Genomic DNA, 22,063 nt, shown 5'->3' on the forward strand with positions numbered 1-22,063 from the left:
TTCTGCATGAGTGAACAGTTTTGAATGCAGCTGTTAGCTATATGATGTGCAACTAGGCTAAGGAAATCCACCTTTATTTGTAGTTTAACCACCGGGGAAGCAATAAGCCATCAAGTGCGAGCTATGTATGTTGAGGTGCTGACTCTGCAAATGTAGCATGCAGCAAAAGTTCATGTTTGTGTATCTGTGCATGCCACCATTACTGGTGCTCTCAAGCAGGAGGCTGTTATTTCATCCGATTCAGAACAGGCATGACTTGGAAATGCAGGGTGTGTTATGCTTACTCAAATCTGCGTGTAATATTAAAAGTGTATAAACAATGCAGAAGCGATAAACTGCAAGAATAGGGAGAGTCACTACTGGGCTTACCTTGCTACCATTTCAGTACTTGCATAAAATCTATTGTCTCACAAATTTTGATGAGTATTTTGTTAAGTGTGTTTTAGGGTGTGCATTATTTCTGCTTAACTCGTTACTCTGGTTTTTTTTGCAGTTGTATACATTGAGAACTCGCAGATTTTTATTTACATGTGCTGCACCCAGTCTTGTGCATACTACAGAAAATAAGTAACCAATTACAATTACGCTGTTTCAAAAGCAGTCAGTTACAGCCCCAGAAAAGTCATAATTACAGGACAGTAATTGATTACCATTGCATCACTTTTCTTAAAACTTTATTGCCATGATGTGAACTCACTCAAACTGCAATTAATAGCGCGGTTTACTTGAATATTTTTTACATACAGTTAATTTTGAACAGGAGTTGATTTTCAAGGTTGTCATCACTGATTTTGTAAAATTTCCCCATGAAGACATCAACCACTGCACTGAACACTCTATATGTAAGCACTAGGGTGGTGCTATACCGTATGAACACCTTGTGCACCCACTCACAGTTACACAATGCTTCAATGCCAGTGTTTATGTCCTCTTATGGTCTGCCGTGGTGGCTCAGTGGTTAGAGTGCTCAACTGCTGAACTCAGTGAAGTGGGATCGAATCGAATCTCTGCTGTGGCGGCCGCTTTCCGATCGAGGCAGACAGCAAGGTGTCCGTGAACTGTGCAATATTATGTGTACAATAAAGAATTTAAGGTGGTCGAAATTTCTGGAACCCTCCACTGCAACATCTCTCATAGTTTGAGTTGCTTCGGGACATTCAACTTTGCAAACTACACCTAACATCCTCTGTTGAAGGGCCCCTGAAATGCTACCTGGCGTAAAATTCTAATGTAAGCAATTCATAGAGGTGGTTTTCGCGAGTATTAGAGTCAGATTTGAAATATTTACTTGGAGCCAATAATTTACAAATAACTTATCAAGTGGTCCTGGTGACGCTCGCAGCTGATTTGGGCGACACATCACCATGTGTGAACCTCCCTACTGATGTCAGAGGCACGCCCACTCATTGAGTGCTCCCAAGTTAGGCGAGTGAGACGGGGCATGGTCGGGTGCCGTCACGACTTTTCTTACTTTTTTTCTTGCGCGCTGGCATGTGTTGAGTTGAGGGCAAGAAGAGGAGTATCATTTCTAATCGTCGATATGTTCGGTGCTGACGAAGCTAGCTTAAAAATTTTTGCGTTGTAGAGAGGATTGATGGGATACCTAGTGCTCGTGCACATTTTATAATTATAATAAATAGCTTTTCATGGGCCCTTTAAGCACCGCTCTTCACTGCGAAAAGGCACTGTATGGTAAGGTAATTAAAAAGCTGAAGAAACTATGTCGGTGTTTTTTTTTTATAATATTAAGGGCAGCTTCTCGTGTGGAAACATATCAAGGTCATTTCAATTCTGCAGCCAAGAGCTGGTGGAGCTCCCAACATTGTCCTTCACTACACACCCATTTGGCCTTAAATTGAGGAATTGCAATTGGTGCCAGCAGAAGCTGCACCAAAAATAAAGGCAGCGGAGAGCGCAACTTGCCAGGCAGCCCTGTGCACCATTGTCAATTGATTACAAAATTATGCGTCTCTCATTGCCCGGAGTTGCATTGGGACGTTAAACCCCATAAACCAACCCAAACAATTACAAAATTACTCAAAAAGTAATTAATTACAATATGTGCAACTCTGGCTCTGCTTAGCACAGGCTTGTTTCATGTGATTAGCATGCTTCATCCAAAAAAAAGGGTGCTTTTTTCTACGCCAACTAGTGAATACAATGCATACTCAAACCTGTACCACTATTTTCTTGCAGACGAACCTTGCCACTAGGACTGATCTCAATTCTCTTAATTTTATACCTTACGGAAAAAGTAATTTCATAAATCCATATTTAAATATGACCGCTCCCAACGATTTTTGCTTTCTTTATAAGAAATTTTATATGTGCCAGTAAATTTTCGTCAACAACAAGCATTAGCTTTGCCTCCGCCGGAGTGATGCAGTGGTTACGGCGCTCGACTACTGTTCCCAAGGGCGCGGGATCGAATCCCGGCCTCGGCGGCCGCTTTTCGGTGGAGGCAAAAAGCAAAGCGCCGATGTGCTGTGCGTTGTCAGTGCACGTTAAAGAACCCCAGGTGGTTTAAATTTCCGGAATTCTCCACTACGACATCTCTCATAGCCCGAGTCGCTTTGGGATGTTAAACCCCACAAACCAAACCAACCAAGCATTAGCTTTGAGGTGAGGTTATACTGTTTATGTAGAAAAAAATGTTGGTTTTGAATCAAAGTGATTAATGGCACCCTAACAAGGTGCTTTTGGATATCGAGGCAAAATGCTAGACAGCTAAAATTAGCACCATAATTCTTTTGTCCTACCGAATCTGTGCACTGGTAGTTTAGCATTACCTCGCACCGTCTTCTTTAAACTTGGTCTTGCTATATCTGTATCATTGGTATATTGTAAGGTTTTAGTAATGGTGCTTCCACCAATCGGATGACTCAAGGTCGGGGAGACGGCAACACTCTCGATAACGATGCAAACTTGGAATACGGACCCTGTGCTCCTCAGTGGTTAGCATGATATCAATGTGACCAGATGTGCTTGAAGTGGAGCACTGTTTAAAAGAAGCCTAATAACTGACATGGCTGCAGCGAAAAGATAAGCCAAATGAATGCGGACGGTTTTGCCAATTTGGTGGAGAGTTTTGACTCGAGCTCCTTGCTTTCCATTGAAACCAATTGGATGAACTTGAATAGGGGTATGTGAACAGTACTTTTCCCAAATCAGATATGAACAGTGTACTTCCGCTACCAAGTCCAATATGAATAATCTAGCAGCTGTACCGAGTCAAGTAAAAACCAAATATTTGTGGTAATGTTTGCTACTTTTGCAAGTAATTGTGCAGAACTAGCAATAGCATGTAACACTGAAGCACCAATGGCAGTGCTGTGGTGTGAACTTGTGGAGTTAAGGCCATAGCTTCTAAAACACCCAACACTAATCTGCTTTAGTGGCTGCAACACAAATTCAATATGTTAATGAACATTGGGTTATATGCATAGAAAAAATACCTTTTCTTGTTGATGACGATAGGGAGTAAACTAGAGCTACACCTTAGGACATGAGATGGGCAGCAGCACGTTGTAACCATGGCCTCCAAGATCGGGCATCAAGGCAAAGTTGCTAAACGTGCTTAAGCTTTAGTGCCATATAAATGTGCGATCATTAGGAAAGCGGCCACGCGAATACTGATCTCTACAAGATGGTATGCAGCCACCAGGTATATGGCAGTGGTATGGGAAATGGTCAAAGTAAAATACTATGGTGGCCCTTATTTTAACTTCCTGCCAATTATTAAATGTTCATAACAGACCCAATTCGATTCAAATAATTTCTGAAACACACTATTTGATTCATTAAAATAATTGTACATATTATGCTGGCCAAAATATTTTTAAAAGATTTAGAGATAAAAATTCATCTAACATTGGCTAGGGCAGCGTAAAACAGACGTGCCTTGTCATTCAAGCTTACATGAATCCTGCCATTGCTCAAGCCTAACAACAGTCTTGATCAGTTGAGAACTGGTTGAGAGTGGCAGCTGTATCGAAATAACTGGTTGCAGTTTTGGTAGCATGCTTCTCAGCATATGTGCACTCTGGAGTCTGCATTATTTTGGCACAGTGGAGGGTGCATGTGACATGGTGGTTAAACTGAAGGGCGAACCCCAGAGTCATTTAGAGATCCGCTTCTCTGATTGCATTATTGAATGTCAAAAGCTTCCTCAATAATGAGAATGTGCATCTACTGCATGAACTAAACAGCAAAAACTGGAAAGACATAACCTTGTACCAAGGATAGTTGCAGCTACTGGATTGCAACTTCTAGGTAAAATAGACATATGAACATCCTGAGAAATATCATAGATGAGTGAAGGATTTTGCTAGAGCAGAAAAATAAATTTTTAGGTGCGATCAATTGAACCGATGCGGTAGAAAGGCAAAAGCATATGCACCTTTCTGACTCTGTTTATGAGCAATGAGGAGCACATTGCAGACAATTACAACTTTCACTTCCCACTGTTGCTGCCCACAACATCCTATACACATAGTGCCATCTGCAGGCTAGTTTTGCTTTAAAACTAGGGGCAAAGCTGTCACAGTGCAGGGGATTTCCCTGTCCACTGTGACTAGTGGCTAGAGGCTTCAGGCACAGACTTTGCCTTTATGGCTACTTTTGCATTAGAAGAAAGCCCAAATCCGCTTACAGTAAATGAAAATGGCCACCCTGCCAGCCCCCCTTCAAAGTTGTGCAACAGTCCTGCAACCTGTCAAGTGGTCCGTTTTTGCACGCTTCTTTTTGATAGCTACAGAATGCTCTGGAGGCCCACTGTTGCATTGTTCAACTGTCCTGGAACATGTGATGATAGTTAACATGTGCAATATGTGTATTGGATATGATTATGAATATTTTGATCAAAAATTACCATTCTGTGCTATGCAGAGATTGTACAAACTGTTTCATAATAATTATAATTCATCATGAGGAAACATAAGTGCAGTAAATGGTCCACTCGTGGTGGCGACCCAAGTTGCACTCTAAGAAAGAGAAAGAGCCACTGTAGCGGAAGGCACTAGATAAATTCATACCCCAGGTTTTTAATGCAGGCTGATATCAAGACTAAAATTGCTTAGGAGGTTGAACATGCACATCATCTCTATCGAAACACTGCCGCCACAGCCTGAAATTATTCTATTTGTACTCTACTGGTAAAAACCCGTTTAAAATTAGGTGGTGTGGGCTGGGAATTATAACTTCTTTTTTTATTTTCTGGTTATTTCAAGCTGTTAACAAACTTGTATTTTAAAAACTACGAGAGATACATTTGTGTGGTCTGCGCATTGGATATTACAGTGAGGCAGAGATTATGAACATGACATCAACTTTTTGGTTTTAAAAAGCAACATGATATTGAGAAAGTGAAGGCCGTCAAAAGAAAAGGTGAGTCTCATTTTAAAATTTTCATCCATCATGTGGTTCGAATCATCGAACATACACATTTTACACCTTGTTGAGTTGGCCTTCTGACCGTTGCACATTCATAAAATAACATCTATTCCATCCTTTGTAGATCAAGTACATCGCCAGTTGAGTGTTTAATATAGAAGAATTTAGCAATGTTTTGGTGACATTACTATATGCATAATGACGTCATTATATAATCATGCAACATGGGAAAGCCAACTCAGTGAGCTTTGAAATATACATGTTTGGCATTCAATATTTCGAGCCACACTGCTGATTAAGAAAATTTAAAAATGAGCATCAACATTAAAAATGAGGCTCATTTTTGATGTTGATGCCTTTCAGATTGGCAATACAATATTGCCCCTTAAAATCATAAATAAAAGAACCAAAATTAATGGGCTAACAATCAAGCTCTATCAGGTAGACAATGTCTATTCTTGAAATAATGTTGTCGCTGTAAAGCCCAGTGCACAGACCACAAAGTAACTACAAGAGGCATGTATACAAGTTTGTAAAAAGATTTTAAAAAATCATCTGGTATTGCCCACTCTGGCTTACAACAATCTAGTGACCAGGCACACGAGTGGCAGCTCCACACACCAACATGCATAACTGCAACTGTTAACAGGATTAGACATTTTGTGATACGTAATAGCTAATTCCGAAAAATGATCAGCTGCCGCTTTAATGCAAAAAAGCAGGTTAGGCCAAACAACATGTAGCAAACACTATTATGCACACTACTGCAATGAATGCATTCCTAGCATGTATGCTATGTATTCCTAGGTGTACAGGTAAGCATATCTACTGCAATTTTTTAGACAGCAACTTATTGATATATTGGACTACTTTGTAATCCATTTCAAGTTTGATACATATATCCGAGCTCGACTGTGCTATATGTTTACCCAAAACCAAAAATTATGTTCGAAGTTTTCCAGCGAAAAGCCGCACATTTTATCTGTAAGAAATGTAGGTGCACAGACTTGCCAATGTAGATGCTCTCAGAGATCAGTCTTCATAGACTAAGCAGTCGTGTGATGCTTCACTGTTTGAAATTCCTGCGTTTCATCCTATATAACAAGCTTAAATTACGACACCTACATTTTCTTTAACGCTTCCAGAAAATGATACCCACTGGTGTTACTCCTTGCCATACTGGCCTTGCTTTGGTGACCAAGTTTAGGCTGTAATTCAGTGCAGTTTTGGAGATAAGCTCTCAATCCTGGCCCCCTTGAAACCTAATAAAGACTCCATCTGCTATGCTACCATTTGCAACTGCTCGAAATGGTGCACAATTGGCAGGGATGAAAAAGAAATAGGTTCGGAGTCTTCGGTGCTTTATGTACTCCAACAATTTAATACAGCAATTTATATTCAATTCAAATATTCCCAGGGCAGTATACGCATGATGTCGGCAGGATTTTGTGATTTTTGTCTTAGTGGAGTAAGGGAAGGGCGCACTCTTTTTTTTTGCCATTGGGATCGAAATAAACATTCCAGGAAGTTTCCTGTCATAGATGTCAATGAGAAAATACAGAACCACGAGTGGAGGAAGCGGCTTCGGAGGAAGAAAAGGGGGGGGGGGGGGGGGGCACGTGTTTTTTTGCACACCCCTGCTGAGTGATGTGATGCACATGAGCGGTTCATACTCTGCGTTCCTTTATTTAGATGGCACCACTAGGTTCACATTTCTTATTGCACATAATTTCACTTTCCGAGAAATTGTTGGCAATTCTGATGGCAGAAATGAGTGTTGCTGTATTTCAATTGGCTCTAAAAGTCTCTCATATATATTATTTTTGCAACTCTGCAGCAATAGCAACCACTGATAAAGAGCCTTTCACCTTCGTGAAAAGTGCACTGCGTTTAATGGTTTCAGGACGCTATATTAAATCTCTATTTGAGGATAAATTACTTGTGGCACACTAAAATAATTTCTCTTATTTCTGCTATCACTCTAATGGTACACTAAATCTCTGTTATGAACATACGTCCAATTTTTTTTACATTTTTGTACATTCATGTGGATGCCCGTATGAAACCAACTCTAAAAATTCCCAAAAAGGATTCACAGTATTACAAAATGAATGGATAAATAAATGAATTAATGAATAAATAAATAATATGAGCAGGTGTCCACAAATGCTGGCTATGATCTTTTGTATCTTAGAAAACAAAGCACCTCATGTCCAGCAGGAAGAAGCGTTTATATAAATAAAACATTTCAAAATAGCAAAGAACTGGCAGACATTTACAAAAATTTAAAACTAATTTAGAACCTGAAAGTCAAGGGTCCAAAATGCTTATCACCAATCTTCGTGGCGTGACATGGTCTATAGGGTCACGAAGAGTCGGACACGACTGAACGGAACGGAACGGAATCTTCGTGGCACAATTAACAGCATTCCATACATGATATTCTCAGTAGAAAAAGGCTGCTACCATGAAAGAAGTGGATGAATTTTTATATTGTAGTGAATTTTGAAAATTGTTTTACAGGTTAACGTGAATTACTTCTACAAATCAAGAGGAAAAAGGATATCGCAACACTGGCAATAACAGCCGACTACAGCTTTATTTCATTTTTTTACAGAAAGGCATTACAGTAAACGCTGTACTTCGTGCATAGCTTCCCATTCATCATCATCATCATCAGCCTGACTATACCCACTGCAGGGTGAACGCCTCTCCCATATTCCTCCAATTAACCCGATCCTGTGCTAGCTGCATCTACTTGACCCCTCCGACCTTCTTAACCTCATCCGCCCACATAACTTTCTGTTGACCCCTGCTACGCTTTCCTTCCCTTGGAATCCAGTTTGTTACCCTAAGCGACCATCGGTTATCCTGTCTTCGCACTACATGTTCTGCCCATGCCCATTTCTTCTCCTCCATTTTCACTAAATTTTCAGTGGCTTGAGTTACTTCTCTGACCCACTCTGCACGTTTCCTATATCTTAATGTTACCCCTACCATTTTTCGCTAAGCTTTCTAATGGTCAAGGAGAAACCTGTGTAACAGACACCGACACACATAACAGTGTTACGATTCCTCTCTCCAGTGTGCCACAACACTAGCTTTTCTCATAAATACTTCTCCTTCCCTAATCTATCAAGGACAAATTTATTCCTCTCTTATGCATGCTGTGGGCAAGATGGTTGCACAAAAATAATAAGGTCTCCCAAGATTCGTATAAAAAATTGCGCTTCAAAATTTCAGGAAATTGGGAAGAAGTTAATGACAATGTAGATGGCATCAAGTTTCTGGCAGCCTTTAAGTACAGTTGTGAATAGAAAAAGAGGTGCTACCAATTGTCTGGCTAAGAACAGTTAGTTCCAATGAGGTTTGCAACAAAAAGAAGGCAATTCTAAAGTGCTTATTCTAAACCTATTCAAAGGCTGCCTTGCAATGGGCAGAAGTGCTGCTGTGTAGGGATTATAAGAATGAGAAGTTTACTAACACAGCCCATCTGTACTTCTGTAAGCCACTTCTATGGTCCTACCATTTTGACAAAGGTGGAGTTACATAAGTGACAGTACTGGAATATTCACAGAAAATAGAGCAAGGACAGTATAAACTAGTTTGTATAGTTCATGGCTTTTCCTGTTGGCAGGTGACATCCATCAGTAGTTGTTATTGGAGACAAGCTGCCTTTTATCCTAGGCACTTTGGCATTGGTAATCCTATCAACAGACTTCTTTGTGCGCACTTTAAGTACAGAGATAATATTTTTATACCTTATTTGATGTCATAATATTGTTTGTGTAAGCACTGATGTTTACTTTACCCATCAATGCCAGAATTTAGGTAGCTGCTTACATCATTACTTTTCTATTGCAATCTTTCTTCGCCAGTCTATATCCAGTGGGTAATTTACATTCTTGCATGCACTGTGCTGCTCTTGATTTGGAATACAGTTAAATCTAGTTACAAGGGACACTTTAAGACACTCGGTTATAAGAAACATTTGAAAATGGTTTGGTTGGTTTTCCTATGTCTGCCATGTTAGCAACATTGCATACAAGAGACACTCGGTTACTAAGCACAACTTTTTCAGATCCTTGGAGTAAATTCTTCACTATTTAGAAGAGACACAACCCAGGTGTGCTCATGCAATGCAGCTGAAGCGTACCAACTCGTACATGATGCACTTCAGATTCCCTCAGCTAAATTCTGTTCCATATAAGTATCCTTTTTGTTGTATATGTCAGGAACCGAGGAGTGCTTCCCCTTGATTGGAAAGTCAAAACGACCTCGCTGTTTCAGCCACTAGAATCGCATTACTGTCACCTAAGGAGCAAATCAAAATACATGAATGACATCCAGCATTTTTAACTAGTCGCTGTTAAAATTTAATTACAAGATGAAAGCTCACAATCCCGATGTCTTTCTCTTTGTGAACGATGCTTCTTGCAGTACCGAAATTCTCATGCTCAAAGCCACCAGTTATTTTTCACTCCAAACCCTACCTTCAACCAACAGACAAAGGTATTAATGCACTCTGTCAAGTTGCTGTACAAAACAAGGTTGGTAGATCGCCTGTTGCTCGACAGGAAGCAAGACTGTACAATAGTAAATGATGCGAAGTTCGCTGTTCAGGCGATTTCAGGTGTCTAGAATGGCCTGAGAAATGAAGAAATGAGAACCGTTTCAGACAAGCAGGCTTTAAATGTGGTGACATGATGTAAGAGGGCCCATATATGGATACTGTGGAAAGCTTCCTTGAAGATGAAGCTTGGGCGAGCATCCAAGAGACTGCTGAGGTACCAGAATCTTTTGAGGAATTCGTATCTGCAGATGTGGATCTTGTGTGCTCCCGAAGAGCTTACAGACTGTGCAATTCTCGCGCAAGTAAATGGCACATGTTCCACAGAGGATGACTATGAGGACATTTCGGAGGAAAAGTATCAGCATCTGAGTGACGAGCATGTAAGAGTGCTTCGAAGGTATTAGAGCAACAGGAAGGCTTGCAAAGTGCTTTACCTCCAGAATTTGGGAAGGAATACACTCTGCAGTCACAAAAATACATACTAGTATGAATAACTTCTTTAAGCTTTCCTGAACAATTTCCTGTTAATGTGCGTGAATGCATTTATATGCCGAGGTGCAGTAAACTGATCAACACAGTGCTTTTAGAATTTTTGGTTACAAGAAACCTTGCTTACAAGAGATCTTTTTCGGGTCCCTTGAGTGTCTCTTGTAACGAGGTTTTACTTATGGAATCCTGCCACTGCTATCGTATTACCATGCATGCCCTTTTTAGTCAGGTTCCTATATGCATGAAACAATGTGCACCATCCTTGTTTGCCGCCATATTGTTGACGAGCACGTGAAGAAAAAACAAAACAAGCACACAACTGAATAAATATGTACATAAATTTAAAAACTGTGGTGTATACGCCCAGAAACATATTGGGCCTGTTTGAAATGCTGATCTATTAACACCAGTTTAATCATAAAATGTGCAGAAAAATGTTTATAAGCCTTACGTTTTTTTCTTTGTTTCCCACACTGCATAGCCTTCATTGCTATGTGGTGTAATCACCGCAATCACTGTAATCACTGCAATGACTCGGTGGTTACGACATTTGGCTGCTGAATCCAAAGACACAGGTTCAATCCTGGGTGCAGCGGTTGCTTTTTGACAGCGGTGGAAAGCAAGGCACCTGTGTACTGCATGTTAAAATTCTGAAGCGCTCCACTCCGGCATTCCTTGTAGCCTGAGTCGATTTAAGATTCTCAATCATATAAATCAAACCAAACCAGCTTTGTCTGGGTTATGGCTGGTTTATGTGGCTTAGCATCCCAAAGAAACTCGGGCTATGAGGGACGTTGCAGTGGAGGGCCCTAGACAATTTCGACCATGTGATGATTTGCAGCGAGAGCTACATTGGCCACAGTCTCGCTTTGTCATGCCTGTCCGGGCCTGCCCGAAGAGCGAAGAAAAAAAAAAGGAAGAAATAGTAGTAGTCGTGGGAGGCATTAGCTGGCAGCTGAAATGGTCGAGCACTAACTGGACATAGGGCTTCCAGGCATTACGTTTGGCAGGAGCTGCCAACTCGAGCCTCTCCTTTCATATGGGAGGGTGATATCAGAATCAGCCTGCCAAGACGCTCGCATTCATGTTCTCTCTAGGCCAGGCAGGCACATTCATACAGCTTGGTTAAAGCGGGGCTTTAAATGTTGGCTGGTAGCTTACGCTATTGAGTCATCGCGAAGGTGGGAGTGAAAAGAGAGAAAGAGGTGCCGTAGTGGAGGGCTTCGGACCACCGCGCAAGAGATGCTTTTGCCTCATCGCACTTCAGTGGTCAAAAGTGCCCCCTATGGCATAAATAAAGCTGAAACCATAGAGTAAACTACTATGAGCAAAAGCCACATTTTTACTTTCAAGCCGAACTTATGTTTAGCCATGCAGATAGCTCTCGCGTAACTCCAGGTTTAACCACAAGCTAAACCAAAGCTAATTTTTTTTTAATGTGCAATGACATCGCACAGAGCATGAGTGTCTTGCATTTTGCATCCATAAAAATGTGGCCTTTGCAGATGGAATCAATTCCAGGTTGCCCAGCTCAACACTTGAGCTGGGCCGCCATGGCAGGATCGGTGGAAAGAAACGGTTCCCCGCCGAGTTGAGCTTTTCTTTCGTAGCAATTCAGTGTATCTCCCATACTGCCCCAAGATAAATCAGGCTGAGCAGTTTTGGATTCTTAGTGCAGGAATGCATTTATATACATCCACATTTACACTTTCCTGAGTCAACATATTATTGTTCATCCGTATATGTGTGAGACCGAGCTCACCCTAACAGGAATAAAGAGCATTCATGTCTCCATAAGTGTATGTGGCATCTATAGAACATACTGCATATATGCAAGAATGTGTGAGAGGATACAGTATCCATGCTTTATTTAGGGGAGATTGAAAGCAGATGTAAAAGAGGAAGAAATAATAAAATTAAATGCAGATGAAGGCCTTGATAGAATGCATTGGCTTCTATGAGAGCTCCCATAGGAAAAAAGCAGAGAAAAGTTTAGTTTTAACGCACAGTGCTTAACGTTCTAAAGCAACGCAGGCTATGAGGACGCAAAAGCAGAGAAAAGGCATAGTAATCAGTCATGTCAGCAGTTTTTCTGAGCACACTGGAAGGCAAAGAAGATAAGCATATATTTTTCAAGTGGGCTTGTAAGAAGACAGAGAAGAAGAAATAACAGACTGAGGAGGAGGAGGAGATTGCTTTGACAGGGGCTTCCTTAGGAGCTCTCATGAGCAGAATGCCGCACTTTGCTGGAGGTGAAATGCAACACATCTGTGCAATGTCGCCACACGTTACAGAACTTCAGGCAGCCGAAATTATTCAAGATCCCCCCACAATGGTGCCACTTCCTCTCCTCCTCCTTTCACTCCCTCCTTCATCGTTTCCCTCATGGCATGGCTAAGGATGCCCATTGAGAAGTGAAACAATTACTTAATCTTTCCTCTCCTCAAAACCCATTTTCTTCATAAAGACTGCAAAATTGTCAACGCATCCATTTTCTCAACACCATTAAATGCATTCCTCAATGAAGGAGCTTATTATGGTACTTTCAGAGATATGACTACTAGTTTCAATGCCCTTAGTGAGAGGCCTGTTCGAGGTGTCCCAGAGTACAATCACATCCAAAAATAGGTCTTTATTTTGTATATTAGCATGTGAACATATAAAATTCAATTGAATAAAATTCACTGTTCTGCTAACCTTAACAGGTAATCAAAATGAGCATTTCATGAAGAATATGTACTATATGTGCTACGCCTAGTTATTTATGTGCAGATTCTTTACATAATACATCACAAATAACACTGTAGAGGAATTCAATAGCTTTTACCTCAGGTAAAGCAGAACTTTTCAACATTTGGATTCATTTCTCAAGTAAACCACCAAGACTTTTGAAAACATGGTTAGAAATTCCTGGCTGCAGTTCTACAGCACTTGCCTTTGTTCGGCTAGTTAAAGCGCACTGACACAGTTCATTTCGGCTGCTGCCGGGAGAAGTGCCAAAGTGGTCTGGCTTCTGCTTGTCATCGGATACAGTCAGTCTGTTATCCCTTGCGACCGTTACTGGCTATTGAGAACTTTGGAGTGCTAAACTTAAAAGGTTCATGCAGCTCGACACAGTCAAATGAGGTCGTTACAAATAATAAGTGATATTTTAGCAACGAAAGGTAGCAAACAAAATACGAGACTGCAGCTGCACACAAATGCTCCCTTGGTCTACCAACATGGCAGGCTCAATCCAAAACAAGAGTAATGCGTTTGATGTGGAAACAATTTTTTATTTGAAAATTTAAAAAATTTGCTGGCGAATTGTGTGCCTCGCTATTCCTGACATAAAACAGAAACAGCTCTCCCGAACAGCATGACAATGTTGGCTACATACCAAAATTGTGAGCATCTAGTATATAAGCATGAAAGCCTGTATTGTCTTATTTTGGCCAACTGTACACGTAGCACACCAGTAGATACATTTAAATTAAAAACAACTGTACAGCATCTGAAAATCATGAATTAAATAGCATTGGCAATTTTTACTGAGAAAAAAAAAAGAATAATGATCTGCCCAACTGTCCTAATTTTCAATGTCAGTATTCCAATACAGGCTCTGGAACAGTGTTCTTAAATTAGTAGCATGTATGGCAGTTGATACATGCAGCAGTCTGTTGCCAGTTGGTATGTACGCACCTGAAAGTATGAGAGAGGTTTAGTCAAATCACCCAAAGGTCAATAACATAAATATCAGCCTTCACCTAACCTGGCCACTGCAGCCACAAATCCAATCCGAGACCAAGATGTTGACACACAGTGTTGTAACAAGTGTAAAAACACGAAAAGCGAGAGACAACTTGATTTTAAGGCACAATGCACATTTTGAGAAACACTACTCACAGATCATATACGCAACTCCAGTTTAACCTTTGCTTCCTTTCACTCAAGCCAAAAAAAAAAATTTGAAATCATGATGGTTCCTCATGACATAATGAATCTTTTTGGGCACAGATGTTTTTCCCACCTGCCAGAGCTTCGTCCGACATAAAAAATGAACTCCAACTTTTAAGATGAAAGCCTTTAATGGCTCATACTCGTGGCCCTGGAAGTGTTACACTTCTTTGAGAGATCCCGTGGGATACCGTGAGATTGTGACGTCATTGGCCAATCTATCATGAGGAAGATAGTTAAAAATAAATAAATAAACCCTGCCTTCACCGGGAATCGAACCTCCATCCCTTGGATCACTAGCAGAGCACTTCAACCAAGTGTGCCATGCACAGGATCGTGAAATGCGCATCATAATTTTCCTTGTCTACCGTGAGAATGATAGCAGCGGGATTCCGCAAGCCTTTCCTTTCCTGTAAACCAATTATAGAACGCCGGTGAACTTTGACGCGGTCAACGAAATGCTGGTTGTGTTCGACAAGGGGCGTGCGATGAACCGTGTGCACCAGCAACGCTCAGGCTTTCGCATTTTTGCAGTGTAGATTCCACAGTGCTCTTGGATTTTTTTCATGAGATTATGCACATCACTGCTAGTTGCACACATTAGATTGTTTATGTTAACATGATTTCTATTAAAGCTTGGTGTATATTATACGCCATCTTAATACTTCGTAAAAAACCAACTTTGTCTACAGTGAATCTGCAGTCCAATTCAGAAAAAGGATATTTCCAAGGAATAATGCCATTGAGCCTTTACAATTTGCACTGAACTCGCAAGGCATTCATTTCACCAAAAAGAAGTGTCATAAGCAACAGCTGTGCTATGAAAGCAGGAGCAGTACTATTTCCTTTTATACAAACATGTACAACTGGCCCAAAAAGAGCCTAGATAGGAGTTCTGTCATACAAATAAGGGTTCGATTTCGGGCTTTGTGTTTTCATTTTTTGAGAGCTCAGTGAACTTTTCTGTTGTCTACTTCAAGAACTAATTTTCATTTCTTTTTCCCGGCGAATATTTTTACCTGGGAAAAAGCCCCCGTGATGGCTCTGATAAGGTGATGACAGCCTATGAGCAGAAGACGATAATTTATCAGACAAACCTTCACAACGTAATGGGGCATCTCAGTCTGCACCTGGAATTTATTTCAAGTAACAGAGCAATGCCTCAAAATGCACACATGCATACTTAATTCAATGACCAGAGGTCAATTTACAGGGACAGCATAATCAGATGCCCTCCCAACTGGCAAGAAACTATATATATATAAAAGAACTGGCACAAAACCATTTTTTTTTTTAATGAAAAAAGATAAAGTTCCTAGACTTTGGAGTTCTTTAATGTATAACTGTAGCATTACAGTGGAATCTTGTTGATATGATTCTCACGAGCGCTGAAAATTAAAACGTATTATCCGAAAATTGCATCATCCAAAGCAGGCCCCAAAAGGTCATGAATGAAACATACTTGGCACAGAACTTCCTTTAACTACTGCGCTTTGAATAATCTGTCAGTTTGCTCTGGACTTTTTTTTCTCAATGTCCAGAAGCAAGCTTTTTTGAGTCTTAGTTTCAACCTTAAGAGAACTTGCGGTTGAGCTAGTTGGTTATAGTGCATTCTTAAATATTTAAAGGTGCAAAAACACCGGCTGAATAGAGAGAAGACGAAGAGCTTCATTTCATCGTCTTCCCTGTGTTCATTCTGTGTTTTTGCACCTTTAAATACTTAAAAACGCAGTTTCGTAACGTTTCAGAGCCACTAAGAGCGTCTAAAACTTGGCGCTCTGCCAACTTCACTGAGAGCATCACCCCTGCAGAATGCAAAATCTAGTCAAAAGATAAACACCGGTGATACTATCAGCTGGCATGCTGCCAAGGGCTGTGCTGTGCAGACCTCAACAATGATGGCATGAAATTGAGAAATGTGCTGTGAAAAGCTATAAATGTTATAAAAAATAAAAAATAAGAGTAAATTTTCAAATGATTATTAGTATCATGCCAATGATGCTTCTGTTATAGATCACATGGAAGACTGTCTTGCTTATTTCAACGCAATGATGCCTGTTCCCTCTGGAATATGTTCAAAATTTTGTGCCACTGCTGCATAAACAAATTCGTACCTAGTAAGTAAAATAATGTTCACAAGCATACACCACAGACGACATACAATGAATGCAAGGTCAAAAGGTTAAAGAGAACGCATGCTGAATATAATAATATAAGAAATACAGAATATTCTCAAAAAGAAGCTGTATGCAGCAGAAGATTATTATTATAATACTTTGCTGCTTAACTTTATCAAAAGGGACCCTGGCAAACTCCGGAAGCACATGAAAGGAAAGAGAAACTGGTGTCGCAAATAATCACTGATGGCATGCTGATAAATAATGCAGGGGTGGGATGGCCAAAACAGGTTTCGAAGCAGCTCTTGGAGCAGGAAAATATGAGCTTGGGAGCAGCTATGGAGCAGAGATGTAATAATTTTGTAGAAGGAATATCAGCATTTTGGAGCAACTTGAGAGCATGCGGTCAAGTCTAAGAATTGTAGAGGCCTTTACTACCTTCTTCGCAATGCAATGCAACAGAAGGGGTACTTAATTACAAATGGTGCTGTTGTGTTTTCTGGATATTCCACTGCATGAACAGTGGACAGCACGTGACCAGTGCACAATTTCAGTGTACTGGAAGAAGTATAGACCCACATAGATACAAGCGAGGAGAACATGCACAGATGTTAGAACGCGTGACGCCATTCCTAAATAAAAATAAAAAACCAGCGATGCGCAAAGCATCGTTTGAAACAGCACGACTGACTGAAGCTGCTGATTGCAGCTTCAGTCAGTCGAAACTATGCCACTGAGCTGTACTTCAGATGTGGGGGCCTATGTAGTGCCCCTCGCGCCGCGCTCTTATCGCAAACTGCGGCACACCGCTGGACAAAGAAGAAGAGGTTGGCACTAGGCGCCTCAGCGTGAGCAGTGCAATAGAAAAAAAAAAACAGTTCGAACCCGAACGCTGTTGGAGCTGGTTATTCCTGGCCTTAGTTCTGACATATTTGGTGACTTGGCACAAATCACGCAACTCCGCCCACCTACATGATTCCGCTGCTTCTTCCGCCATTCCTACAGCTGGCGACCTGCCCCAGGACGCTCGGTATAATGGCGCTTCGTTGGCCGCATTTCAACCAGTCAATCTGCCACCATTTTGGCCCAACAGCCCTCGTGCCTGGCTACACCAGGTTGAGGTGCATTTCCACTTGCGGCATATTATCAGCCAGGTGACCAAGTTCCTCCATCTCGTGTCCTCCGTACCTCCTGAAGTCGCCAAGGAATTAGCGGACGTTATCGCCTCGCCGGACGCGGCCCAACCTTTTGACACGCTGAAAGCGGCTCTCGTTGACCGCAAATCAGCGTCCGAGCGTAGCTGACTCCAGCAGCTTCTCACTGCTACAGAACTCGGTGATAGCCATCCTTTGCAGCTCCTTTGTCGCATGCGACAGCTGCTTTTGGAGACTCCCCCTCAGGGCCGGAGAGTTTACTGCGTGAGTTGTTTCTCCAGCGGCTTCCCCCAGAACATGGTCTTTGTCCTCGTGGCTGCGGGTGAAGTCACTCTGGACAAGCTCGCCGAACTCACGGACTGTGTTGCGGAGTACTCAAGGCACACCAGCGTCAGCGTTGTGACCGCTCCGCCTTCCACTACTACCTCTTGTGAGCATAAAAGAGCGACTGAATGGTTTAGCCAGGCGGCTTGATGACCTCGTGCCCCTGCCACCATCTCTGCCGAGGTTCCAGTCCCGCTGCCCCTCCCAGGCACCGTCGCCCTCGTCGGAACTCAAACCGTCCGAAGCGTGGCAAGACTCCTCTTCCTCCTCGGCTGTGTGCTGGTACTAGCGTATTTTCGGCAGCTCTGCCCGCAAGTGCACCCACCTGTGCTCCTGGTCGGGAAATGCTGTGACCGGCCAGTGACGGCAGCAAGTGGCACTGGTGGACGGACATGCCGCCTATTTTATGTTTCGGACAAAATCATTGGTACTCGCTTCCTCACTTACACGGAAGCACAGGTCAGTGTAATACAAGCAGCTTGGGCAGATCGCTGTCACAACGAACTGACCTCCTCGCTCCAAGCAATAAACAACTCCCCAATCCGCACATATGGCCAACGGTCTCTAACAAATAACCTCGGATTGTGACGGACGTTCCGCTGAATTTTCATCATTGCCGATGTCTCGCAAGCTGTTCTAAGTGCCGATTTCCTCAGTTTCTTCAAACTCACTGTTGATATGCAGGCCCATCACCTCATCGATCTCAGCATGAAACTCTCCATCAATGGCAAACTCTCCACCTTTTCGGCGACAAGTCTTGGAACTCACATCCCTGCTTCGCCGTACAAAAAAAATCTTTGCAGATTTTCCCAACATCACGAAGCCGCACACCAGAGAGTCACCGGTGAAGCACTCTATCACCCACCACATCGTGACCTCTGGACCACCTGTGTTTGCTCGCCCTCGCCGCCTGTCTGGAGAACACCTTGCTGTCGCTTGCCATGAGTTTCAACACATCCTTGAACTCGGCATTGTGTGCAGAGTTCAAGGATGTGCTCAAGGATGAGTTCAAGGAGCAACTGGACATCGCCACTCCATATGATGCCAAAGAAAGATCCGTTTGACTGGAGGCCATGTGGAGATTACTGTGCCCTCAATGCTCACACTTTACCATACCCTTTACCATACCGCTATCTACTTCCTCACATATAGGACTTCTTATCAAATTTGGGTGGTTGCACGATTTTCTCTAAGATTGACTTAGTGAAGGCTTACCATCAAATTCCGGTGAAGCCCGCTGATATTCTGAAGATGGCCATTACTACACCATTTGGCTGCTTTGAGTATGTGAGGATGCCTTTTGGCTTGCGCAACTCTGCACAGACTTTTCAGCTAACTATAAATGAGGTTACTCAAGAGCTCGACTTCGTTTTCGCTTACATTGATGATATCCTCGTTGCAAACTTCTCCGAGGATGAGCATGCAGCTCACCTGCGCGCCCTTTTCCAACGCCTTAATGAATACAGCCTCGCTATTAATCTGGACAAGTGCCTTTTCAGCATCGCTACAATTGAGTTTCTAGGCCATCTTGTCACTCCACAAGGTATCCGGCCTCTCGATAGCAAAGTGAAGGACGTTCAAGATTTTCCACACCCTACATCACTTAAGAAGCTCAAAAAATTCTTGGGCCTTCTGAACTTTCACCGCTGCTTTCTCCCCAAGTGTGCCAATTTCCTCAAGCCTCTAACCGACCTTTTGGCTACCAAAAAAGATTCAGCTGCGCCACTTGAGTGGACTGACGACACTGCAGCTGCATTCGCTACTGTGAAGAAGGCGCTCGCAGATGCCACTTTGCTAATACAGCCCGTTCCTGATGCTCCCCTGCGTCTTGACACTGATACATTTAGCATTGCAGTCGGCACAGTACTTGAGCAGCACATCTCTAGCTGGCAGCCTCTCGGTTTTTTTTTCTCACAAAAGCTAAAGCCACCAGAGGCTAAATACAGCACCTTCGGTCGAGAACTGCTTGCAGTGTACCTCACCATCAAGCCTTTCCGCCACTTCCTGGAGGGTCGGGACTTTCACGTTGTCACAGACCATAAGCCCTTGACGTTTTCCTTCCAACGGAATCACAGCACCTACACTGAATCCAAGATCTGCCAACTGTCCTTTATCTCAGATTTTACAGTGGATCTCCATCACGTTCATGGACCAGAAAACGCTGCTGCTGATGCACTTTCCCGTGCCGGTACCATGACGTCCGACTCATCAGTGGGCATGGAGGAGTTAACAGCCGCACAGTGCAATGACCCACAGCTGCATTGCCTTTGTTCCTCGTCCACGTCCCTGTCCTTCGCAGAATGTCTGCTGCCGTTTTCCTCCACGTTGATTACGTGTGAGACATCCACTGGTGTTTCGCGCCCCTACATTTATTTGGCTTTCCGTCGTGCCATATTTGACAAATTGCACCAAATGAGCCACCCTGCTATTTATGCCACACAGAAGCTAGTTACATCGTGCTTCCTTTGGCTGAGCATGAACGCCGATGTCCGTTGCTGGGCACGAACCTGCCTTCAATGTCAGCGCATGAAAGTTACATACCGTCACGCCTGCCTCCCCTTTTCGGTCTCTCGATGCGAAGTTCTCCCACATCCACATAGACATTGCTGGACCTCTTCAGTCATCATGTGGGGCCTCGTACCTGCTCACATGTGTGAATCGTTTCACCCACTGGCCCGAGGTTATATCCATTTCTGACACTACGGCAGAGACAGCTGCTGCGGCCTTCATGGCCGGCTGGGTGTCTCGTTTCGGCTGCCCGTCTGTCGTCACCACAGACCGCGGCCGGCAGTTTCAGTCGGCCCTGTTTGCTGCCTTTGCCAACATCCTGGGCGTTTACCACATTAATACGAGTGCCTACCATCCTTCGACAAATGGCATGGTCATACCTCGATGCAACTCCCCTGCAAGCAGTCCAAATGAACCTCTATGAGCTCGCCTATAAGTGGAACAACAAACGTCCGACGCCTGAGTTACATGGGGCTGGACCACATTCCTAGTCCAAAATAATGAGGGTCGAATTGATGAACTAACAAGAGTTTATAAATCTTGTGTGATGCAGTCGCAGTGAAGCAGCCACAGGGGTGCATACGAGTATGAGCTTTATCCATTCCGCAATGTCCCCAGATGTGTTCCACAGATGCCGCATCTCTCGTGGTACAGAGATAAAAAATGATTGCGGCACTGGTACCTGTTTGCCTTATTCCCCATTCATCGCCACTCGTTGATTATGGCCCGACATTATGACGTACCGTGCTGCACCACTTCTTATCAGCTGGTGCCATCACGCAAGCTCTTGATGCTGCCAAAGCATCATTCTCTTGCCTAACTAGCATTACTGCACATGCCAATTCCATGAAAGGTGAGCCAATTAAATGTTGTGACAGCTGTGAATTGCTGCAGCCAGTAAATGCCATTTGAAATCTGCGATGGCTGGCCATGAGTTCAGACATACAAGAAGCCCCATAAATTTTAACTATTCACATTGATCGAATGTATACAATAAGTGGGATGCGAATGAAATAGAAATCACTGCCGCAAAAGATTTGGAATGTTTGAACACCCTGAAAATTTCAACAAACAATTGTTCCACGTTTGCCTGTCCTTTCTGGCACAAGCTGGCACAATTTCGGTTAATTTATTGCTTTTGGCACAGCACAGCCGAGGAAACCGTATTTGTATTAAAATGGTGCAATTGGCACAGCTGTCCCACCTATGCTAATGAGAAACATAGCATAACACTTTAATGAATACTTTCAAAATTTATTTTCAGTGTCAAATGTTTGCATTACTAGGTTTCCAGAGAAGTGGGTATTTGATGGTGGCTTTATTTTTCATAGTGGCATTGTGAACATGCTCGTAAATCAGTGAAAACCAAAACTTCTTATTAGCCCTGACGAAATCCCATAACAATCCTACCGACTCTTTGAGCACATTGTGGCAACCTGCATCAAAGAATCCTTGGCAGAAAACAATGTGCTCACAGGGTTTCAGCATGACTTCAAGAAGGGTTATTCAACATAACATAGCTGATATCAGTGATTCATGCTTTATCATTATTCCTTAATCATTTTGGCCAA

At 42.6% G+C, this 22,063-nt stretch overlaps 1 protein-coding gene across 9 annotated transcripts in view; it reads right to left on the reverse strand.

Moving 5' to 3' along the window:
- Positions 1-13,086: 13,086 nt before the first annotated feature.
- LOC146205185 (uncharacterized) overlaps positions 13,087-22,063 on the reverse strand; it is a 35,975-nt gene continuing 26,998 nt past the window's right edge. For all 9 annotated transcript variants that reach the window (XR_014704147.1, XR_014704146.1, XR_014704145.1 and 6 more), the window contains one exon: positions 13,087-14,134. Coding sequence is in view for 3 of the 9 variants with exons in the window: in XM_084589874.1 (XP_084446000.1) it covers positions 14,069-14,134 (66 nt within the window). In the remaining 6 variants the exon portion in view is untranslated. The remainder of the gene's footprint in view (positions 14,135-22,063) is intronic.

This window comes from Amblyomma maculatum, chromosome 1 (assembly GCF_055883805.1).
Source record: "Amblyomma maculatum isolate TAMU_Amacu chromosome 1, ASM5588380v1, whole genome shotgun sequence".
Classification (NCBI taxonomy): domain Eukaryota; kingdom Metazoa; phylum Arthropoda; class Arachnida; order Ixodida; family Ixodidae; genus Amblyomma; species Amblyomma maculatum.